Source organism: Ipomoea nil, unplaced genomic scaffold, assembly GCF_001879475.1.
Source record: "Ipomoea nil cultivar Tokyo-kokei standard unplaced genomic scaffold, Asagao_1.1 scaffold0519, whole genome shotgun sequence".
NCBI lineage: Eukaryota > Viridiplantae > Streptophyta > Magnoliopsida > Solanales > Convolvulaceae > Ipomoea > Ipomoea nil.
Window position 1 is genome coordinate 2,630,154 of NW_017616947.1, and position 19,143 is coordinate 2,649,296.

Consider the following 19,143-nt stretch of genomic DNA (forward strand, 5'->3'; position numbering starts at 1 on the left):
TTTAATAAAAATTAAATGTTTACACAAATTCAAAATTATCATTTAATTATTTTCAATTAACTCATACAATCTTTGAACTTCATATATTACAATTATTATTGTGTGGACCATACTAGCTCTCAAATAATGTATAGTACATTCAGCGCACAAATAATATATTTTTAATATATTAAAAATGTACATTGTATTAAGGAAAAGTACATTATTTGAGTTGTCAAAGAATATTATTTTGTATAATATATATTACGTACACGAATAATGTATTTTTAGTATATTAAAAATGTACTTTTTGCTATGATTCACATAACAATGTATGAACCATGGTATACACAATAATTTGTCCATATAATAAGGGCCTTTGTTTTTATTTTGCCCCGAGCCTATAAAATGATAGGACCGACCCTGGTACAGCTGACTATGTTACAATAGTATCTGTTCATAACTAACGTAGTATTTATTCATAACTACTTCCTCAACCTACTAAAGCACAAAGAGTCAAAATCGTTCTCACTGAGGCTCAAATTAAACCCCTGACCTCCCATTTGGGAGATCCACTTCACGCCACTATACCACAAGGTCATTGGCGGCTCATTACTGATGTACTTCTTTGATTTTCATTTGATTATTCTATTTAGATTTCTGTCAATCTGTAGTTTAATAAAGAGGAAATTTCAATTTTGGTCCTATGACGATAGGGGTCTTGTTAATTTCAGTTCCTGACTTTTAAAAGTATCAATTTAGTACCTTAATTATGTAATTTTTGTCAATTTTGGTTACTCAGGTTAAATTGTCGGTCAAATTTCGTCGAAAAATTTTAATAGTTAAAATAATGAGGGCATTTTAGTCATTTTACTTGTTTATTCTTTCTTCTCCGACGGTCCATCTCTTATACCCAGCTTCCGGCGATCGTTTCTTCCTCCGTTCTTGAAGCTGCAGCCGCCGTCCTTCATCTCCCCCTGTTTCGGATGAGTTGGTCCTCTCTTCTTTCCAAAGCCAATAACGGCAGTGACGAAGCGGCGATGGCATACAGTTCAAGAAACCAAACAACTAACAAAAATAAACACAATCAGACAACAAATTATGACCAAAGACAACCTTGATTTGCTTTTCCGATGAGCTTTTGCACCAGCCAAACACCCTTATTTGTAGCACGCTGAAGAAGCTCATTTGGATGTCAACGACGGTTCACGCAACCTCCGGATCTGGAGGGTTTTCTCTACGAGCTCTGTAATTGAACAAAATGGCGAAAGTTTGGAGATGGGTTTGAAAAGCGCGAGCCGCAGAAGGATTATGAATGTATGTGAACTTGGGGAGGGAGATGTAGATGGGTTTCTCGGCTATGACGATGTTTTCCAGTATTGCCGGAAGCTGGGATTAGAGATGGACCGTCGGCGTCGGAGAAGAAAGAATAAACAAGTAAAATGGCTAAAATACCTTCATTTTTTAACTATTAAAATTTTCCGACAAAATTTGACAGGCAATTTGGCTGGAGTGATCAAAAATTACATAGTTAAGGTACTAAATTGATACTTTTAAAAGTCAAGGACTGAAATTAACAAGACCCCTATAATCGTAGGACCAAAATTGAAATTTCCTCTTTAATAAAGATATCTAACATTTTATTTGATCATCCAAACCTATTATCTCAATGTGTAATTTCTATCTCTATTGTAAACTTTTCTTTAATTGAATAATAAAATTACATGTTAGACATCTTTATTAAATTGTAGAATGATAGAAATTTAAACTGCGAACTAATTGTGAGAATAAAATAAAAGTAAATGAGGTAATGAGACAAAATTAAAGAGTAAGACTACGGGTCTGTTTGGAAACTTGAAAAATATTTTCTAGAAAATGACTCATTTTTTTTTTTTAGAATAATTTAATTTTATAATGTTTGACTAAATATCAGAAAACTAACTTTTTCTGTTTGGTTGAAATTTGAGAAATTATATATATATATTTTCATATTTGGTTCATTTTTCTAAGAATGAATATAATAATAATAATAATAATAATAATAATAATAATAATAATAATAATAATAATAATAATAATAATAAAAAACGGTGGTGGTGGTAGAGGTGGTGATAACAACAACAACAACAACAACAATAATAATAATTTAAAAACTAATAAGTGTGAATGAATGTTATTATGTTCGTTTTTCCATTGCGTTTTTTTTTTTTTTTTTTTTTATTATTTTTATTATTTTTACATTATGTTATAAGAGTTGTACAATATAATATTTTGGACAAACATACCCTTACCGTTATAATTTTCGTTATAATTCTCATTATCTTTTTCACTATTGTAACCATGCACATGCATCCATCATATATTTTCTTATCTTCTTAAATAATAATAATAATAATAATAATAATAATAATAATAATATACACATTATATATTGAGGTTACATGTTAGTTATTTTCTAAAATATAAATATCAAATTTATAGAAATATTTTACAACATTATTATTATTTTACTATCTAAATAAATCTAAGATTTTAATATAAAGTATTAATATTGGACACCTATTTTTATGCATCATGCATATAAAATACTAGTAATAATAATAAGTTGTGATGGTGGTATGGTGGTGGTGATTGCAATAGTAATAATACGGAAACTAATTTGAAAACAGATGAGAGAGAATATAAATACATAAAAATAAAGAATTTGAAAAATATCTTTTGACAAAAAATCTAAAAAGAAATTTATCTTTAAAGTGAACATTTTTCAGTTAACCAAAATGAATAACTTTTTTTTTTTTTTTTTTTTTTTTTTTTTTTTTTTTTTTGAATATCAAATATAGAGAAATTTGAAAAATAACTTTCAAAAATTATTTTTTGAGCTTTTAAATGGATGCTAAATATCATAATAATTGATGAATAAAATTGAAATTTGAGATAATGATGGTGAATTTAAAATGAGGGATTGCGATTAAGGATTTGATTTTGGGTGCAAAGAACATAAAGTTATTATATAGTCGCTCGGAAAGCATCCATAACAGTAGGCGGGCTACTGGAAAACGACGCAAGGGCAAACAACAACGTAACACGGAAAAAGGAAAAATAAAAGGATGAAATTATTGTTTGGACCATAGTCTAAATGTACATTATATAATATAATGTACACTGAGTACATAAATAATGTACATCGCCTGAATATAATGTACATTTTTAATTTAATAAAAATATATTATTTTTGTACTGAATGTACATTATTTTACAATATACAAAATATGATTCACACAATAATATTTGGCTGCTGGCGGAGGGGGAACGCCAAAACGAGAGGCCCGCCCCGCACGCGGGTGGAGTCTCATTTTACATTTTCACCCTTCACGGTACTCTCTCTTATTTGCATTTCAAATTGATTTTATATTTAGAATAAATTTCATTTTTTGTCTCTGATTATTATTATACATGAATGATGAATCACATCTGGTATTTAATTATTAAAATTTTTAAATTAAATATGTAATTATATAATTTGTACCACATTTAGTCTCTTTTTTTTTTTTTTTAGTAATATCGCATTTATTCTTGTTATATAATTTTCGACCGATTATTATCAGAAGTGCTCATTTTAGGAAAAGCAAATGCGATATTCTTCTAGAAGAAACAACTATAACACTTGAAGGAGCATTTTCGGTAATAATTGAATGAGGAATTTAATAGTAAGATCAAATATGATACACTTCACCATAAAAAAAGATCAAATAGGATACAAATTACAGATTCATATATTTAAATTTTAATTAGAGAATTTTAATAATTAATGACTTATGTAGGAAAATACTATATGAACTCCATCTTCTTACTCTCAATTTACACTTTCTCTCCCAAAATCTTGAGGTAAGTACTTTTCCTAGGACTCACATGATCAAAATATTCTATTATAAGTTGCCACATCATAGAGTAAAAGTGAGCTGAGTAGAATTTGAAAGTAAGTTCTACTATATGTACTCCCTCACTTTTACTCCAGACAAACAATGATAGAATATTTTTATCATGTAGATTCTAAAAAAAGTGTTTACAATAAAAATTTGTGATAAAAAATAAATTTAAGAATATAAAATGAAAACCAGGACTATGTGGTCTAATGGTACCCGGGTTGGACTTCCATTTGGAAGATTATAAGTTCGAGCCTCAGTGGAGGCGTTATTGGTTCTTTGTGTTTCAGTAGGTTGAGAAAGTAGTACGTATACTAGAACTCATTTTATGTATGATAGATTGATAGTGAGGGACAAAAAGTGAATTTTTTTATTTAATTTAAATAGATTCCAAAAAAAGTAAAGCGAAGCGAAGGCCAGACACAAACCAGTCCAGTCCAAACTCCAACGCCATTGCCTTCCTCAGTTCCTCCTCCTCCCTCTCTCTCGCTCCGCACCTTCTCGCCGTACGTCTCTCTCTCTCTCTCTCTGTTCTTCTCCCGAACACAGATTTTGGCTGCTTCGTTGATTCGGTTTCTAGTTTTTTGGAAGTGGAAGAATGCGTTGAAGAAGAAGTGGTCGTAGTCCGCTCTGTCCTTTTCCTTTATTGTTTTTTGTTCCTTCTATAGATCTTACGATCACCCAAATGCACCGTTAAATATACTCGTAAAAAGATCAAACATGGCTTTTGTGTGTCTATAAATGAATGGACGTTTCTATCATTCCTCTGATGTTTATCTCGCTTCAAACAAAATTGTGGGGCTTTCTTACTAATATGTTTTCCCCTAAAGTGATAGTAACTATTTTGTATTTCTTTTTTCATTTTGACAGTGCAACTTATGCTTTTTTCCCCTTAGAGGATTAATTTCAGTTTTCTTCCCTGTTGCTGCTGCTAATTAGATCTTCAAAAAGAAAATTTGAAAGCTTTTTCTTCAATCTCTGGTCTCCTTTTTATTTTTCATTTGATGCTTAGTATGAGCTGTTCAAGCTTCTTTGATCAGCTATTGGATTTTAAGAATTATGCCTATCTTTTTATGCTGGGCCCCGTTGTTTTTTTTTTTCTCTGTTTGAATTTTCATTATTATTCAAATGACTAATCATGGCCAAGAATCAGTACTCTATAATATTTGTTTACAATTTCAGATTGATATCAATTTCACATTGAAGATTTGAAGGAGGTGTATCTCACAATTAATAAGCAATTGCGTTTCTATCCCTAAGGCGTAATTATTTTAGCATTGAAGAGCTTCTCCAATGCTAAACTTGACAAGAACTAGAGCTCAGCCAAGGCCTAATAGATCTATACCTTTGGGAGGTTAGCTTTCTACTTGTTATATAGATGGATGTATCTATACCACACACACATGTACTTCTGTAACCTGTTTTCTATCATTCGTTGTCTTATCATTGGATTTCAAACTGCATGAATTAAGTCAATTTCTTTGATTACATGTTTCCTAATTGTGATGAGTTATAGTTAATCTAGATTTTGACAAGTGATATTCTTCTTCTGGGTTATGTGCTAGGTATGGAGTACTTGGATCCAAAGAAAAAGAGCAATTTTGTTGGAAAAATTCTTATGGCTGCTCTCTTGACAACATTGTGCATCCTTATGCTCAAGCAATCCCCAACTTTCAACCCTCCAAGCCCTGTAACTCCCTGATTCCCACTCTTTACATGTTGCTGTTTTTTATATCCCTCAAGTGACTTAACATGCTTGGAATATGTCTTACTATGTTATACTTGTATTCCTCAAGAATTCATCACTTCATATCAAGCATTGTAAGGATCTCTTTGTGAATGTTTTCAAGTTTTGAATCCGTTCCATCAAATAAAAAGAAGGGAGTGTATCTGTGCCAAAATAATTTTCCACCCTATTTTCTTTCCCCCCATTCAAATACACTAAGAGTATTTTTATCATCCATTATATTGGAAGGATGCCTCAATAAATTTTAGAAGACTACATCACAATTCCTATATTTATTGCAGTTCTTGAGTGTGTGAATCCTTGATTCTTTTCTATTTTGAGCTTTTGGCTTGGGTGTTTGTATATAGTACGGGCCATTTGTTTTCCATAGGTTTGGCACCTTTGCTTTTTCAGTTATAATTTAGCAGTTTTCAACTCTCCAGTGATGCATATACTACCAAGTTAAGATCTGTTTTTTTGGCTTGTAGTGACAAGTTTCCTAATGGACCACTTGTTGTTTAGCTTTGAGGGAAATTATCATGTGTTTGAAATGTTGTGTCTTTATCTGAACTTTTAGTCTTAGGTACGGATTAGAAGGCAAACATTTTTGTCATTGTATGTTATTCTTTGGCAACTAGAAAGATATTGTTTACTTCTTTTTTGCATTGTTTTATTTTGGTTTATTTAGTTGAAATTATTTTCCAAGAAAAGACTCAAATTTCTGAAAGTTTAAGGTTCTCTATTTCCATTGATACCTTTGTACATAATGGGATGCCTCTATTTTAACTAAGGTCAAGCTCAAAAGCTCTTTCTCCCCCATCCTCAATCAAGCTTTTTATAGTTTTGAAACTATTCCATCAATCCATTTTATTTCTGATTTTTCTTTTGTTTCCCAGTTTTCTCATCATGAACCAGGTGTTACTCATGTCTTAGTTACCGGAGGTGCTGGGTATATTGGTTCACATGCTGCATTAAGACTTCTAAAGGACTCATATCGTGTAACTATAGTGGTAATTCATCTTTCCAACTGTTTGAATAGGCTCTTCTGTAATTGCTTATAGAGACTGTAATACTGTATTTTGTAGAGTTTACTTGTGCAGAAGTTTATAGATAACAAGATTCTCTCACATAACAGGACAACCTCTCACGGGGAAACCTAGGTGCTATAAAAATCTTACAAGCACTATTTCCAGAGCCTGGAAGGCTTCAGTTTATATATGCCGACCTTGGAGATGCAAAAGCGGTATCCTGTTTGCTCATATCAATTAATCTTTGTTATACAGATGAAATCTATAAATAACTTGTTACACTAACTATTGGAATTCAGGTGCATGAGATATTTTCTCAGAATGCATTTGATGCTGTGATGCATTTTGCAGCCGTAGCATATGTTGGTGAGAGTACCCTTGATCCACTAAAGTAAGTACTCCGTAATTTCTTTTTTTTTTTTCAAATTTTATTACAGCAACCATTACAGTTCAGCATTTTGTTGACTTTTAGTAAAAAAAAAGATGAGAATAAGGGTCAAATAGGCCATCGAATTGCACACGATAATGCAATTAGGCCACTGAACCTAAAAAAAACTACAATTGAATCCTTAAACCAACCAATTTCATGCAATTAGTCCAATTTGCAGGTTTTTCAGGTTTTTAACCGTCACCCCAAATTTAAAATATTTTTTAAAAATTATTATTTAAATTTTTTAACATGATTTTAATTTTTTATTTTTATCTTTAACTCTGGGTTTCTGGTGTTCATTGTGTTTCATACCAAATTTGAAACTTTTGCACAATCATCCAATTTTACTATCTAGCCTAGAAAAAAGAAAACAATTCAACCTGACCCAGAAAACTTTTCTATTAGTTGGCAACAAATCTAGTACCTTGTAATTGGCTATACATGAAACATTGAGATTGGAACGATCTTTTCTAAGTCGAATAGTAAAATTGAATAAAATTGCATAGAAGTTTTAAATTTGGTATGAAATTGCCAAATTTAAAAGGTTAGGCACAGTGGTTTGGATATTTTCCACCAAAGCTTAAAATTTATTTATTACTATACAAATTATATACTATTTTTTTTTCTTGTCTTGGCTTTGATTTTTGTTGTTTCTTCTGATTGTAAAGTTTTGTAATAGTATTTAAAGAATATAATTTTCCTAATTCCTATTTAAAGAGTATACTTTACCACTGACTATTAGAAGTGAGTAAGTGACATGATTTTAGTTTATTTTTATTTTTATTTTTATTTTTATCTTTAACTCTGGGTTTCTGGTGTAAATTGTGTTTCTGATATCTTGGGGTTACTGTTACTTTGCTACATTCTACATCTTATGTATAATCTTTTGTGTGAAATCAGGTATTACCATAACATCACATCAAATACCCTTGTTGTATTAGAGGCTATGGCAGCACACAGAGTCCCTACTTTGATTTATTCGAGTACATGTGCTACATATGGAGAGCCTGAAAAGATGCCCATTACAGAAGAAACACCACAGGTGAAATGTTAAACCTATATTTTACTGGCCTGTTATGAATGCTACTTTTTTTTCCGGGAGCCAGTATATGGGAACATTTCTGAATGGCTGAGCTTTTATGTCTCATTCCAGCTCCCAATCAACCCATATGGGAAAGCTAAGAAAATGGCGGAGGATATTATTCTTGATTTTCATAAAAATTCAAAGATGGCTGTCATGATTTTGAGGTTGGTCTTCAATATTTCCTTACTTTTGTATTAGTTCTCCTTTTAGTTATTTATTTTCCTTGATGTGGCAGTAGTTACAAAGGTGCTTGGCCTTTTATCTTTAATCAGTTACTTTCCAATTAAAGAGATGTGATTCTACCATGTTATTGTGAGGCCCTGTGCTGTTTAGTTCACAGCTCTTGCATTACATTAGAGTGGTATCACATTTCCAAAATTTGCATCTTTTGAAGGAGCCATATTTTTTAATTTATGCTAGAACTTGATTCATAGTACTTGTGTATATTATTATTTAGAGTTAATACTAGCCGGGTCTTCTGAGTATAATAGCACCGCCATGTTTAGTCCTAAACTTTCAATTTAACCACCTGTGATCCTTCAACCTTCAAATTTAACCACCTGCCCTTCCGTTAGTTCAAGTAAGGACAAAGTTAGGACTAGGGATGGTTACAAATTTCAAAGTTGAAGGACCATGGGTGGTTAAATTTGAAAGTTGGAAGGACCACGACCGGTTAAATTGAAATTTTAGGACTAAATGTGGCGGTGACACTATATTCAGAGGATCCCTGCTGGTATTAACTCTATTATTTATTATTTGGATCTTTATTTTTGAATTGATACGGAATCTAAAGATCTAAAAATTGAAGAACGAGCTCTTTTGCTCGCCCCTAAGGCAAATATGATGATGTAAGCAGCACTTGTTGTCAGGATTAAATATGACCATGTTTATGCATTTATTAAAATAATTTGATCATCCCATCTAGTAACATCAAATTCTTGTTTGAATTTTCAGATACTTCAATGTAATTGGCTCAGATCCAGAGGGAAGGTTAGGAGAAGCTCCACGTCCTGAGCTTCGTGAACATGGGAGGATATCAGGTGCTTGCTTTGATGCAGCTCGTGGAATCATTCCTGGGCTTAAGGTCCATTCATACTTCTACTACCTCACTACTAGAGTAGGATGGCATTTTAACCAATGATTCATTTATAATTGTAAATATAAGATTGGGTCAAGATTACTCAATTTGGCTATAATGCACATGAGTTAAACCATTGAATTCAATCAATTGGCTAGTCTAACCCATCGGCTCCCATCGAGTGGAGAACTGGGCCATTTTGAATATAACCTGTTGACGACTTTAAATGGACCCTCCCTCTAAAATGAAAGCTTGGACACCACCAATACCACGAATAAACCGAGTGAACACAGAGTGGACCGAACATGCTCTGATACCATGTTAGATTTAAGATTGGGTTAAGGTCACTCAATTGGGCTATAATGCACATGGGTCAAACCACACTAAAAGATTGAATCCAACCGATTTAGTAATCTAACCCATGGCCTTATTCTTCCATGTATTCTCTTATTTTTTCTATGTGGGACTCTTAACTATAATATATGTAAAGTGGATGTGTAGAACTTACTGTATATGAATCCTAACTTGTCGGATGCTGTGATGCAGGTTAAAGGAACGGACTATAAGACACTAGATGGGACATGCATTCGGGATTATATTGACGTTACTGATCTTGTAGACGCGCATGTTAAAGCACTAGAGAAGGCAACTCCTGGGAATGTTGGGATCTACAATGTGGGCACTGGGAGAGGTAGTTTTTCCCCGTTCTATAATGTGTTGTGATTGCTCAGAGATCGTGAAGTCTCGTTCTCATCTTTTTTCTTTTTTTCTTTTTGTATCTCGAGAACACAGGTAGATCCGTGAAGGAGTTTGTGGATGCCTGTAAGAAAGCAACGGGGGTATCAATTAAGGTGGACTACCTTCCCCGTCGACCAGGTGATTACGCAGAAGTATACAGTGATCCAACCAAGATCAGGCTTGAACTAAACTGGTCAGCAAAGCACACTGATCTTCAAAAGAGTTTGCAGATCGCGTGGAGGTGGCAGAAGTCGCATCTCAATGGCTATGGATCACCTCGAGCAATGGCTTCATAATAATCCATAGATTAATCGCGGAACATTAACAAGAACCCCATACATACACTATACATACAGCTCAGTTTTTGCTGATCTCGCATCGATATTTTGCAGTACCCCATTCATGGCAAGAGCTTTATTCGCTATTAGTCTTATTATACCATAGATTTGTGGGGTAAGGCCGGGTTGAGTTCAATATTTATTCTTTCACACCTATAGCCTATAGGTAGTAAACATAGTGAGGGTATTAGTAAAGCATGTAGGTAGAAGAAGCTCAGGCAGCTTATTTATCCATTCATTGTTATACTATACTAGTCAAATATAATTATACATGCGTTTTGATATAACGCAAGTTGAAGAGTATACATTCTGTATTAGTAAATATAATGATGAGATCTATATTGAGATTCATAACATCATGAGATCTATATATATAGAGAGAGAGAGTAATAATAAGCATCATGAAATGGTTTACATAAAATGTGGCTTTTCTTTATGTTTGTACTTATGTGTTTGGCATTTTCAAAGTCATTTAAGCTCTTTTTTCCCCTTTATAATTTTTTGATATATTTTTAATCGTAAGGCATTACATAATTCATTTATTGATTGAGTGGGTAGAATATGATTTTAATTTGATTTTGTGTAACATTTTTTCGATTGAGCTTGTTGCATAGAGTATTCTTAGTGTGGCTTACCTAGTGTATGGATAGTGGTGATGAATTTTCTCGTTACAAAAAAAGTTTGAATAATTATGAGATAATAATTTAGTTGAGTTGTTTGGTGCAATTTCAAAATTTTCTACTTTGTTGTTGGTGAAAGTGGAGTTTTTACAAATGAGGCCTATAGATTAAAAACATTTTAGGGAGAATTTGGTTCATGGTAGGTAAGATAATCAAGACTCAATCCCTAGTCATTCTTCTTAAATTTCACTCATGTGACCAACTAAGCTACACATGTAATAATCTACATCATTTCGTAGGAATCTACATTTTGTTATAAATATTAACATAACTAGTAGTTGCACCTGTGCGATGCACGGCCATATGTATAGTTTATGGAATATACAGTATGTACTAAAGCTTAAGAAATGTAATAAATTAAAAATCCCCACCAAATTGAAAATTGATTAAACATTGTTGAAGACTTCTTTGTACACAACATTTGTTGTCTTACTAAGACATGTTACATCTTCTCCGCAAATCAATACTTTTAAACCCGTAGGGTTACTGACTCTTGAAACAGCTACGTACATTTGCCCATGGTTAAAGACTGATCTATTTAAATACAATCCCACTCTTGAGAGCGTTTGTCCTTGACTTTTATTTATTGTCATGGCATAGGATAGCATCAAAGGAAATTGCTTTCGTTGGAATTTGAAAGGCAATCTTGGATCTGACGGTGTTAGTGACATCCTTGGAATCAAAACTGTAGTACCTGCATTTGTACCCCCCATTATTTTTGCTTCCAACACATGATCAGCTAACCTTGTTACAATCAATCTTGTACCATTGCACAAGCCAAGAGTGTGATCAATATTTCTCAAGAGCATAACGGGTGACCCAATTTTCAAAGTCAATGCATGATTAGGTACACCAGAACATCGCAGACCATTCAAGAATTCTGCAGTGTGCAATTCCGCTAACATATCTGCATTAGAATCTGACTTGCAAACTGAATCACAACTCAAATAAGTCCTAGCTTCACTTGGATTTTGATCATTCATGTATTGGTTAATGATATCTACCATATCCAATGTTGGTGCCAATATGGCACTATCCTCAAGGTATGATAAATCACCATTAGCGCTTCTAAACAACGGGAAAATGCTATCAACAATTGTAGAAATAGTATCACCATCACATTTAAGTAGAAACTTATCTAGAATTGTTAACTCTGCGTCACCATCCGTTGAATTTCCAATTTTCCCGTCACCTATATCTGCTATCCAGTTTGCAAACTCTTCAATCTCTTTGGCCTCTATTTGCGATTTTACACGTCTTAGGCGTAGATTTTTTGTTAGCCTAAATACTTTGCATGATCTCCAAAGGTATGATGAATTTATGCTCGATCCAACAATATATTGCCTTGTGCCCTTTGGAATAACCGGAAGAATTTGTCTAAAATCGCCACCCAAAACAACTGTTTTACCACCAAATGTCATTTCACAGCTTCTTGGATTTGTGGAGCGCAATAAATCACGCATAGTTCGGTCTAGGGCTTCAAAGCAGAACTTGTGCATCATTGGAGCTTCATCCCACATTATCAACTTGCTTTGCATAATAAGCTCAGCCAACGGGGTGCCTTGTCTTATGTTGCAAGTGGAATCTTCATTAACAGATATAGGTATTGCGAACCTAGAATGTGCTGTCCGACCACCTGGTAGCAGAAGAGAAGCTATGCCGCTAGATGCAACATTTAGAACAATTTCACCCTTATGTCTTAAAGCGGATGAAAGTGCTCTCCACAAGAAGGTCTTACCAGTACCACCATATCCATAAACGAAGAAAAATCCACCAGCTTTGCTTTCAATATCTGTTAACACCTCCTCGTATATTACCTTTTGCTCATCTGTCAGTTGACTAACCAAATCGTTATTCTCTTTCTCCTGAGCAACACGATCATATGCCAATTCTTCTTGTATCAACCTATTTGATATTAAATTATATGTCTCCAAATCTGCAACTGGCATTTCTGGAAAGTCCTTAAGATTCTTTCCCATTATTGATAACAATTTTTCAATCTCAACCAACGCAAAATTCATCTTTTGATTGTCATTCAACACAGAATCTGCAATGATTTGAACCATTAAGTGAATACAAAATCAATGTGTTTTGCTTGAGTATGTTATTCTAAAAACAACTGAAAATAAAATGCAAAATATATAGCCAGAATAACTTGTGTACCTGAATTTTGCAATTGTTTCCGAACTTGATATTGTGCATCTTCAGACAAATGTTGCCACACGGCATACCAAATAGCTTCAGGTTTACCTATACAGCTGGTCATTAACAGTGTAACAAATAACCTCCTCAACTTATCTCCAGAAGCCCAATGACTTGCTTCCTCTATTGCATCTATATATTCTTTGTCATCATCAACTAAGCCTCTAGCATAACACGCATCGCGGAATGAATCATATTGCACACCATTCACAATCTTTATATCAGCAAAAGATGTAGGACCACGAACTTTATTCAACAAACATCTTAAATAAAAAATTTCACCAGTGCCAGGTGGGACGTAAAAAATCCTTCCTATTGCGAATCCTTTTTTCCTTGGCTGCCATTTTCGTAGTTGTTTCTTCCACACAAATTTCGTTGGCATCTCAGCATAAGTCATCTTTCTTGCCTCTGGAAATGTCTTGTTAGCCTCAAACCATTCCAAGAACATGCTTTGTCCTATAGTTGGTCTATTCACAATGTTGTCAACTGGATCGTCATCGGCAAAAATCACACTTTGTTGATTGGGTAAGTGAAAGCTTAACCTTTCCACTGATGGAGCCTAAGCTGTATATCAAAGCCAAACAACCGCTATACAGCCTCGCAGGGTGAAATGTACCTACAGTCATAGTACATATTAATCTCATCTACAGATTTTCCAACATCTGAATCATTGCTTGTTTTGTAGAACTCGGCTGTTACCATGTCGTGTCCCTTATTGACATATTTGAAAAGGTACTTGATTGAACAGGACTGGTTGCACCACTCCACATTTATATGAGCCTTGTATTTAAGCAATAAATGTCTGTTGTGCGGTACAACATACTTGTTGTCCAAGACAATGCCATTCTTTGTTATTGTCCTTCCATTTTCTCGACGTCTATATAAGGGATACCCATCATCATCAAAAGTAGAACATTCCAAAAATTTTTTGGGAAAATGTTTGGAACATCTTCCTTTCACCATACACGGAGAATTTAGTCTAGCTTTTCCGCATGACCCATGCATCATAAATTCCTCAACAGCTTTGTAGTATTCTACATCCATATTTTCATCAGGTATCTCAGCTGAAATTATTTTGTCTAAAGCTCCAACTTCACTAACTTCATTTAGTTTGTCCAAAAAGAGCAATATATGCGCATGCGGGATGCCTCTTTTTTGGAACTCAATGGTATATATAACTGTGAAATAAATAATGAATATAATTTAGGAAAAACAATCTTAACAAGATGAAATAGTTTAAAAAAAAAATGTACAGGGGTTTACCTCCAGCAACCGATCCAAACAGTTGCTTCTTTCTACAATCGGCTATCAAGTAATCGAGCTTCATCTTAAACAACCTGCAAATTATGTCAGGACGGTCTTCAGCTTTCAAACTATGGTCATTAAGGAAACGTTACACCTCAGGCCACTTTGGGTTGTAGGTAAAAGTTATAAATAAATCCGGATATCCAATCCATCTACAAATAGCCATCGCATCGTGGTAATTTTGTATCATGTACCTTGCTCCGCCAGTGAAACTCGATGGTAAAATTATCCTACGCCCCTGAGTTGATGGATTTATTTCACCCCGAGTTAAAGCATCTGTCAACCCACTATATGATTCACAATGTAAGCTTTTTTGGTGTGTCCTTATATAGATGAGTCTTCCTGACTCAACCATTGTATATCCGTCAACAACAAATTGTTGGAATAACCTCTTCGCATGTAGTATTGTACTGACAACCTCTTTTCTTGATTGTAAGCGATAACAAAAAAATTCCTTTGGACTAATCCTTTGTCTTCCGCCAGCACCACAGTTGCCCTTTATGTTAGAGAAGACAATGTCTTCCCTATAACCATCTTCACCATATGGAAACAACAATGGGTATTGAAGTGGCAAGTAGGAAGGGTTTAATTCACTTATTCTTTGTAGCTGGCCGCCCTTAGTTTGAACGACAATGTCACGCTCACCTATACTGGTATCAAGATCTCCAACTATTAATGCAGCTACTTCAGACACTTCAGGTAAATTGTATGTCCTAGCATCTTTCTTGCGCTTGCCTAGCAATTTTATCTTGACTTCAGCGCAGGGATTTCTATCCATTTCTGACTTAGCCATACGAAATAACTTAACCAAGACATTATTTTGATCCAACTCACCTTGAATGACATTCACTATGTCTATATGAATGTCATCTTGATTACAACCATCCCTGTATTAATTATGAAATGAATATATACTTTATATAATTGGTTTAGACTCAATGATCATAACATAAGTAAGCGAAGATTAGGTTTACCTCACAGCATTGATACGGTTTATTTGTTCATTGTTTGTGTCGTATATGTATAGTTGGGCAAAATGTGGTGGCTTGCCTTCTTGTGGAAGTAAACTTCCCATTAAATGATAGTTCTGTCCATTTAATCGGAATACAGGGGGCCCGCCTCCCTTGTTCACGGTCCTGTCAACCCTACCTCCCATTGATGTGAAGCAAAACATGTTGTTGTATGTCCTGATGTTTTGTAAGAATTTCCTAGATAGTTCACATTTGCCGAAAAAAAGATCGCTGATACCTTTGGGTGGCAAGGGTAATGTGGGCAACTTAATTTTACCACTGTTGCAACACATGGAAAATCGCGGTGCTCCCTTAGTCACGGTTTTGTTCTGTCTCTCCTCAAACCAAAATAACGCACCACAATGGTCACAAGTATTTGTAGCGTCTCCAAAATCACAATATTCAACTGCATTAAAAGGTAATATTATGATGCGGTATTAATATTGCACAACAACTATTAATATTATATTGTGCTACGTACCATTAGAAACCGCGGGTGTGGTAGCAATATCGTTGTTCTGTGGTTTTCTGTCAACATTTTTAACCAAACTTGTAGCAGTAATACTTGCTTCTGTAGGCAAGGGAATATTTGATACTTGAAATTTAGATAATTTTTGAATTTTCCAATAATATAATAAATTAGAATAAAGTAGTAAAGGGTTTGGAAAAAAAGTTAACAAAATTAAATAAAAGGCGTAAAGTATCCCTATATTTAACTAATGAAAGCATATATATAGAAATTAAGGAAATACCGGTTGAACAAATATCTGCTGCTCTAATCGGTGCAGGAAGAGATTCTTCTTCGAACGCTAACAGCAAGTCCCTATTTAGCTCATGTGGAGGTTTAATAGTACAACAATTTGTACCGTCTAGGATTTTGTTGCATCCACTATTAACATTCGATATGTTCTTGAACGGTTGTCGCGTTGGTACTTTATGTTGTGTGTTACAACCTATTGTCAAAGTTCATAGCAAATGAGCTATAGTATCAACGTAATAAATTAAAACGTACATTTATGATTTTTATAGAAAGTTACCAGTTAATATAGATGTTGGTACGGAGGATATTGACTCTTGTAAGTGTCCCAAAATGAAAACCTTTGATTTGTTTGAGCCGAATTTTTGTGTTATGTTCCGCCCACTTAAGTGTATATTGCAAGTACCTTTGTCACACATAGATAAATATTTAAGTTAAACACAATATCGAAATAGACAAATAGATTCAATAACTAAATAATAACTAACTAAAAAATTATATATGTATATTTGAAATATATGTAAATGTACATCGCTATAATATGTAATAGTTTTACCGTTTTTTATAGTACTCATTGGTGTAATATTTTGAGTAGAACAACATCCAGATGAAAGTCTTCTAGGGATACTTGAAGCGTTTTCGTCTCCAACTGGAGGGTTTTCCTTTGTTGGTGAAATTTTTTCAAAATTCTCTGCGATATAGGTAAGTAAAGTTAAGTAATTAGACCAACATTACACAACATAAATGTCCAAGTATAATTATCAATGAAAAGCTAATAACATAACTATGATGAATTATTCATGTACCAAGGTCCACCATATGGTGTGCACCCTATATAGAAAGTATATTGTTATGTAACGTGTTGTTTCCCTATAAGTACGAAAATTGAATAATTATCAAGATGATTTAGAATTATTTATTAGACTCTTATATTAGTACATTCCATTACAACACAATTTCTAATATTTCTTCGCAAAAATATAATTTATAAAGTTGTACGTTCAATTTAAAAGTAATATTGAATAAGACAAAAAATAGAGTTCTATGAATACTTTCAAAAACGTATCTAATATACATGGAAGCTTAGAATTGTGTATTATGTGTCAAATAATATTTGACGACATAAGTATTCTATGATATCCTATTTATCCATTACACGACAATTAATTCATTATATCATTGTACTAAACATACTAATAAGTGGTAAAAATAAGGCCCAAGCTAAGTAAAAACACAATACTTAACCAATAGACTTACACTAACCAGCTCCATTAACCCGACCCACCAACCCTTTCCTAAACCCGACCCAAAACCCGGAATATAAATTCGGAGTCCAACCTTCACTTCTACCGTACCCGACCTTTCGCATTCCTTCCGCCTCTCTCGCCTTCGTCGGAGACAATCGCCTTCCGTAGGTCTCTCTCCCTTTCCTCCTTACATCTCTCACTCTGTCCGAAAGCTTGGTAGCAAGAATGTCGCCGACAGTATCTATGGTGTTTGCGTGAACTCTTTCGGTTGTAGCTCGATGGAGTACAAACCCTAAATGTAAACTATACAGCTGAAATCTTCAGTTTGTTTCCTTCGCTTTAGTTTCTCTTTCGAATTACCATCATGGAAATTACCGATTTCCTACTAATATCAGCCAATACTATAGCTTTATCCTATTCTTCGATCTAGGGTTTTGTTCTCTCCTAACCCTAACATGTGTTCGAGACATCAATTGCTCGGCGTGGATGAGTCCGACATCATCGTCCAAAACCAGAAGTCCAGAAACAACATATAAGCTAAGTATATCTAAGATTTCTCATAATTTGTCAAGTTTTAGATCTCAGTTTGCGAATTTGAAATGATTCAAATGAATTGCTATGAGACATGCTTTCTGTCCGTAATTAATAGCTGAAATTATATAGCTAGCTGCATTTAGCCTATGTTTTAGAAGTCACATTTCACGAATTTTTTACCTTCTGTAATTGTTAGATTTAGTGTACTAATATTTGTAAAACAAATTGTTCATATTTGTCAATTAAATGTGTTTTGCAGGGACAGAAAGTCTGTGATGCATCATTTGAAATAGGATACAGTAAACAATCCAAGTTGTTGACAGTAATGGTAGCAAAAGTCAAGTAAGATTAGAATTTTTGTGTACCTTTTTGTTGTATTGAATGCTTCCTCTTTGTGCCTATGATTGTAGAAGTTGTAATTTGCCTCATTGCTCTGAAAATGGTTTAATTTGCAATATGATATGCTGTGTTTGATATACATGAATTATGAACTGTGTGAATTATAACTATCTTATTTGATGTTGAGTAATTATAGTATGACTCTTCAGTTTTTCTTGAAATTGGTATTGGTGTGTGCCACTTTATGTACTAATTAAATACATGTATTCCTGATATTGTCAGACCTTATTTTTTCGAATGACATGACTAAATTATTTGTTCCTAGATTCTGGCAAATGATGACTCAAAATTCTGATGCCATTGTTTTGATTAACAATTCATCCTCTCTAATTAGCGTACGTGTGAGGTGTTGTACTTAATCTGTTCCTTAAAAAGGTGGATTCCAAAATTTTCCTAAACTCAGATTTTCTTTTTTCAGATTACTGCCTTGTATACATTTGCTAATATGGCAAATGATGAAATCAAATTCTGATGCCAAATTGTATTTTGAATGGTTGTTTGTTGTGTCCTATCTTTTTGCAGCACATATTAACCCCATACACACTATATAAGAATGTATTTTTTTCCACAGATTTTGGGTAGTGATGTAAAATATATTTGCAGATCATTTTTTTTTTCAACGCTGTATAGTATATTTTTAGTCTAGGATTAGTCAACTCATCGGTATATGCAGTTTTTCAAATAA

General features: G+C 33.7%; 2 protein-coding genes across 4 annotated transcripts; one reads left to right on the top strand and one right to left on the bottom strand.

The window, feature by feature from the left end:
- The first annotated feature begins 4,318 nt into the window (after positions 1–4,318).
- LOC109174012 (UDP-arabinose 4-epimerase 1-like) lies at positions 4,319–10,755 on the top strand. 3 transcript variants are annotated; one of them, XM_019323306.1, is made up of 11 exons: positions 4,319–4,534; positions 5,085–5,256; positions 5,468–5,592; positions 6,525–6,638; positions 6,764–6,871; positions 6,956–7,047; positions 7,987–8,128; positions 8,240–8,334; positions 9,125–9,254; positions 9,795–9,939; positions 10,041–10,755. In XM_019323306.1, the coding sequence occupies exons 2-11, from the start codon at positions 5,196–5,198 to the stop codon at positions 10,280–10,282; spliced, it is 1,254 nt and encodes a 417-aa protein (XP_019178851.1). In that variant the 5' UTR covers positions 4,319–4,534; positions 5,085–5,195; the 3' UTR covers positions 10,283–10,755. The 3 variants fall into 3 exon arrangements, with proteins under 3 accessions (XP_019178851.1, XP_019178852.1, XP_019178853.1); XM_019323307.1 differs by having other exon boundaries at positions 4,319–4,519; XM_019323308.1 differs by having other exon boundaries at positions 4,319–4,408.
- A 472-nt stretch (positions 10,756–11,227) lies between these two features.
- On the bottom strand, positions 11,228–15,667 carry LOC109174064. The gene is made up of 8 exons (XM_019323357.1): positions 15,486–15,667; positions 14,706–15,398; positions 14,470–14,543; positions 14,204–14,384; positions 13,855–14,083; positions 13,168–13,765; positions 11,699–13,051; positions 11,228–11,247 (listed from the first exon to the last, which is right to left on the bottom strand). The coding sequence occupies exons 1-8, from the start codon at positions 15,665–15,667 to the stop codon at positions 11,228–11,230; spliced, it is 3,330 nt and encodes a 1,109-aa protein (XP_019178902.1).
- Positions 15,668–19,143: the final 3,476 nt, after the last annotated feature.

What these genes read in the sequence shown, in the direction of transcription:
- LOC109174012 (XM_019323306.1), top strand. Translation starts at nt 5,196, where the DNA reads ATGCTAAACTTGACAAGAACTAGAGCTCAGCCAAGGCCTAATAGATCT. An exon ending in AGTACCCTTGATCCACTAAA is followed by an intron (nt 7,048 to 7,986) that starts GTAAGTACTCCG and finishes GTGTGAAATCAG; the next exon opens with GTATTACCATAACATCACAT. An exon ending in GAATCATTCCTGGGCTTAAG is followed by an intron (nt 9,255 to 9,794) that starts GTCCATTCATAC and finishes GCTGTGATGCAG; the next exon opens with GTTAAAGGAACGGACTATAA.
- LOC109174064 (XM_019323357.1), bottom strand. Translation starts at nt 15,667, where the DNA reads ATGGGAGGTAGGGTTGACAGGACCGTGAACAAGGGAGGCGGGCCCCCT. An exon ending in GAAACAATTGCAAAATTCAG is followed by an intron (nt 13,052 to 13,167) that starts GTACACAAGTTA and finishes AAATCATTGCAG; the next exon opens with ATTCTGTGTTGAATGACAAT. An exon ending in AATGGGGGGTACAAATGCAG is followed by an intron (nt 11,248 to 11,698) that starts GTACTACAGTTT and finishes AACAAAATGTAG; the next exon opens with ATTCCTACGAAATGATGTAG.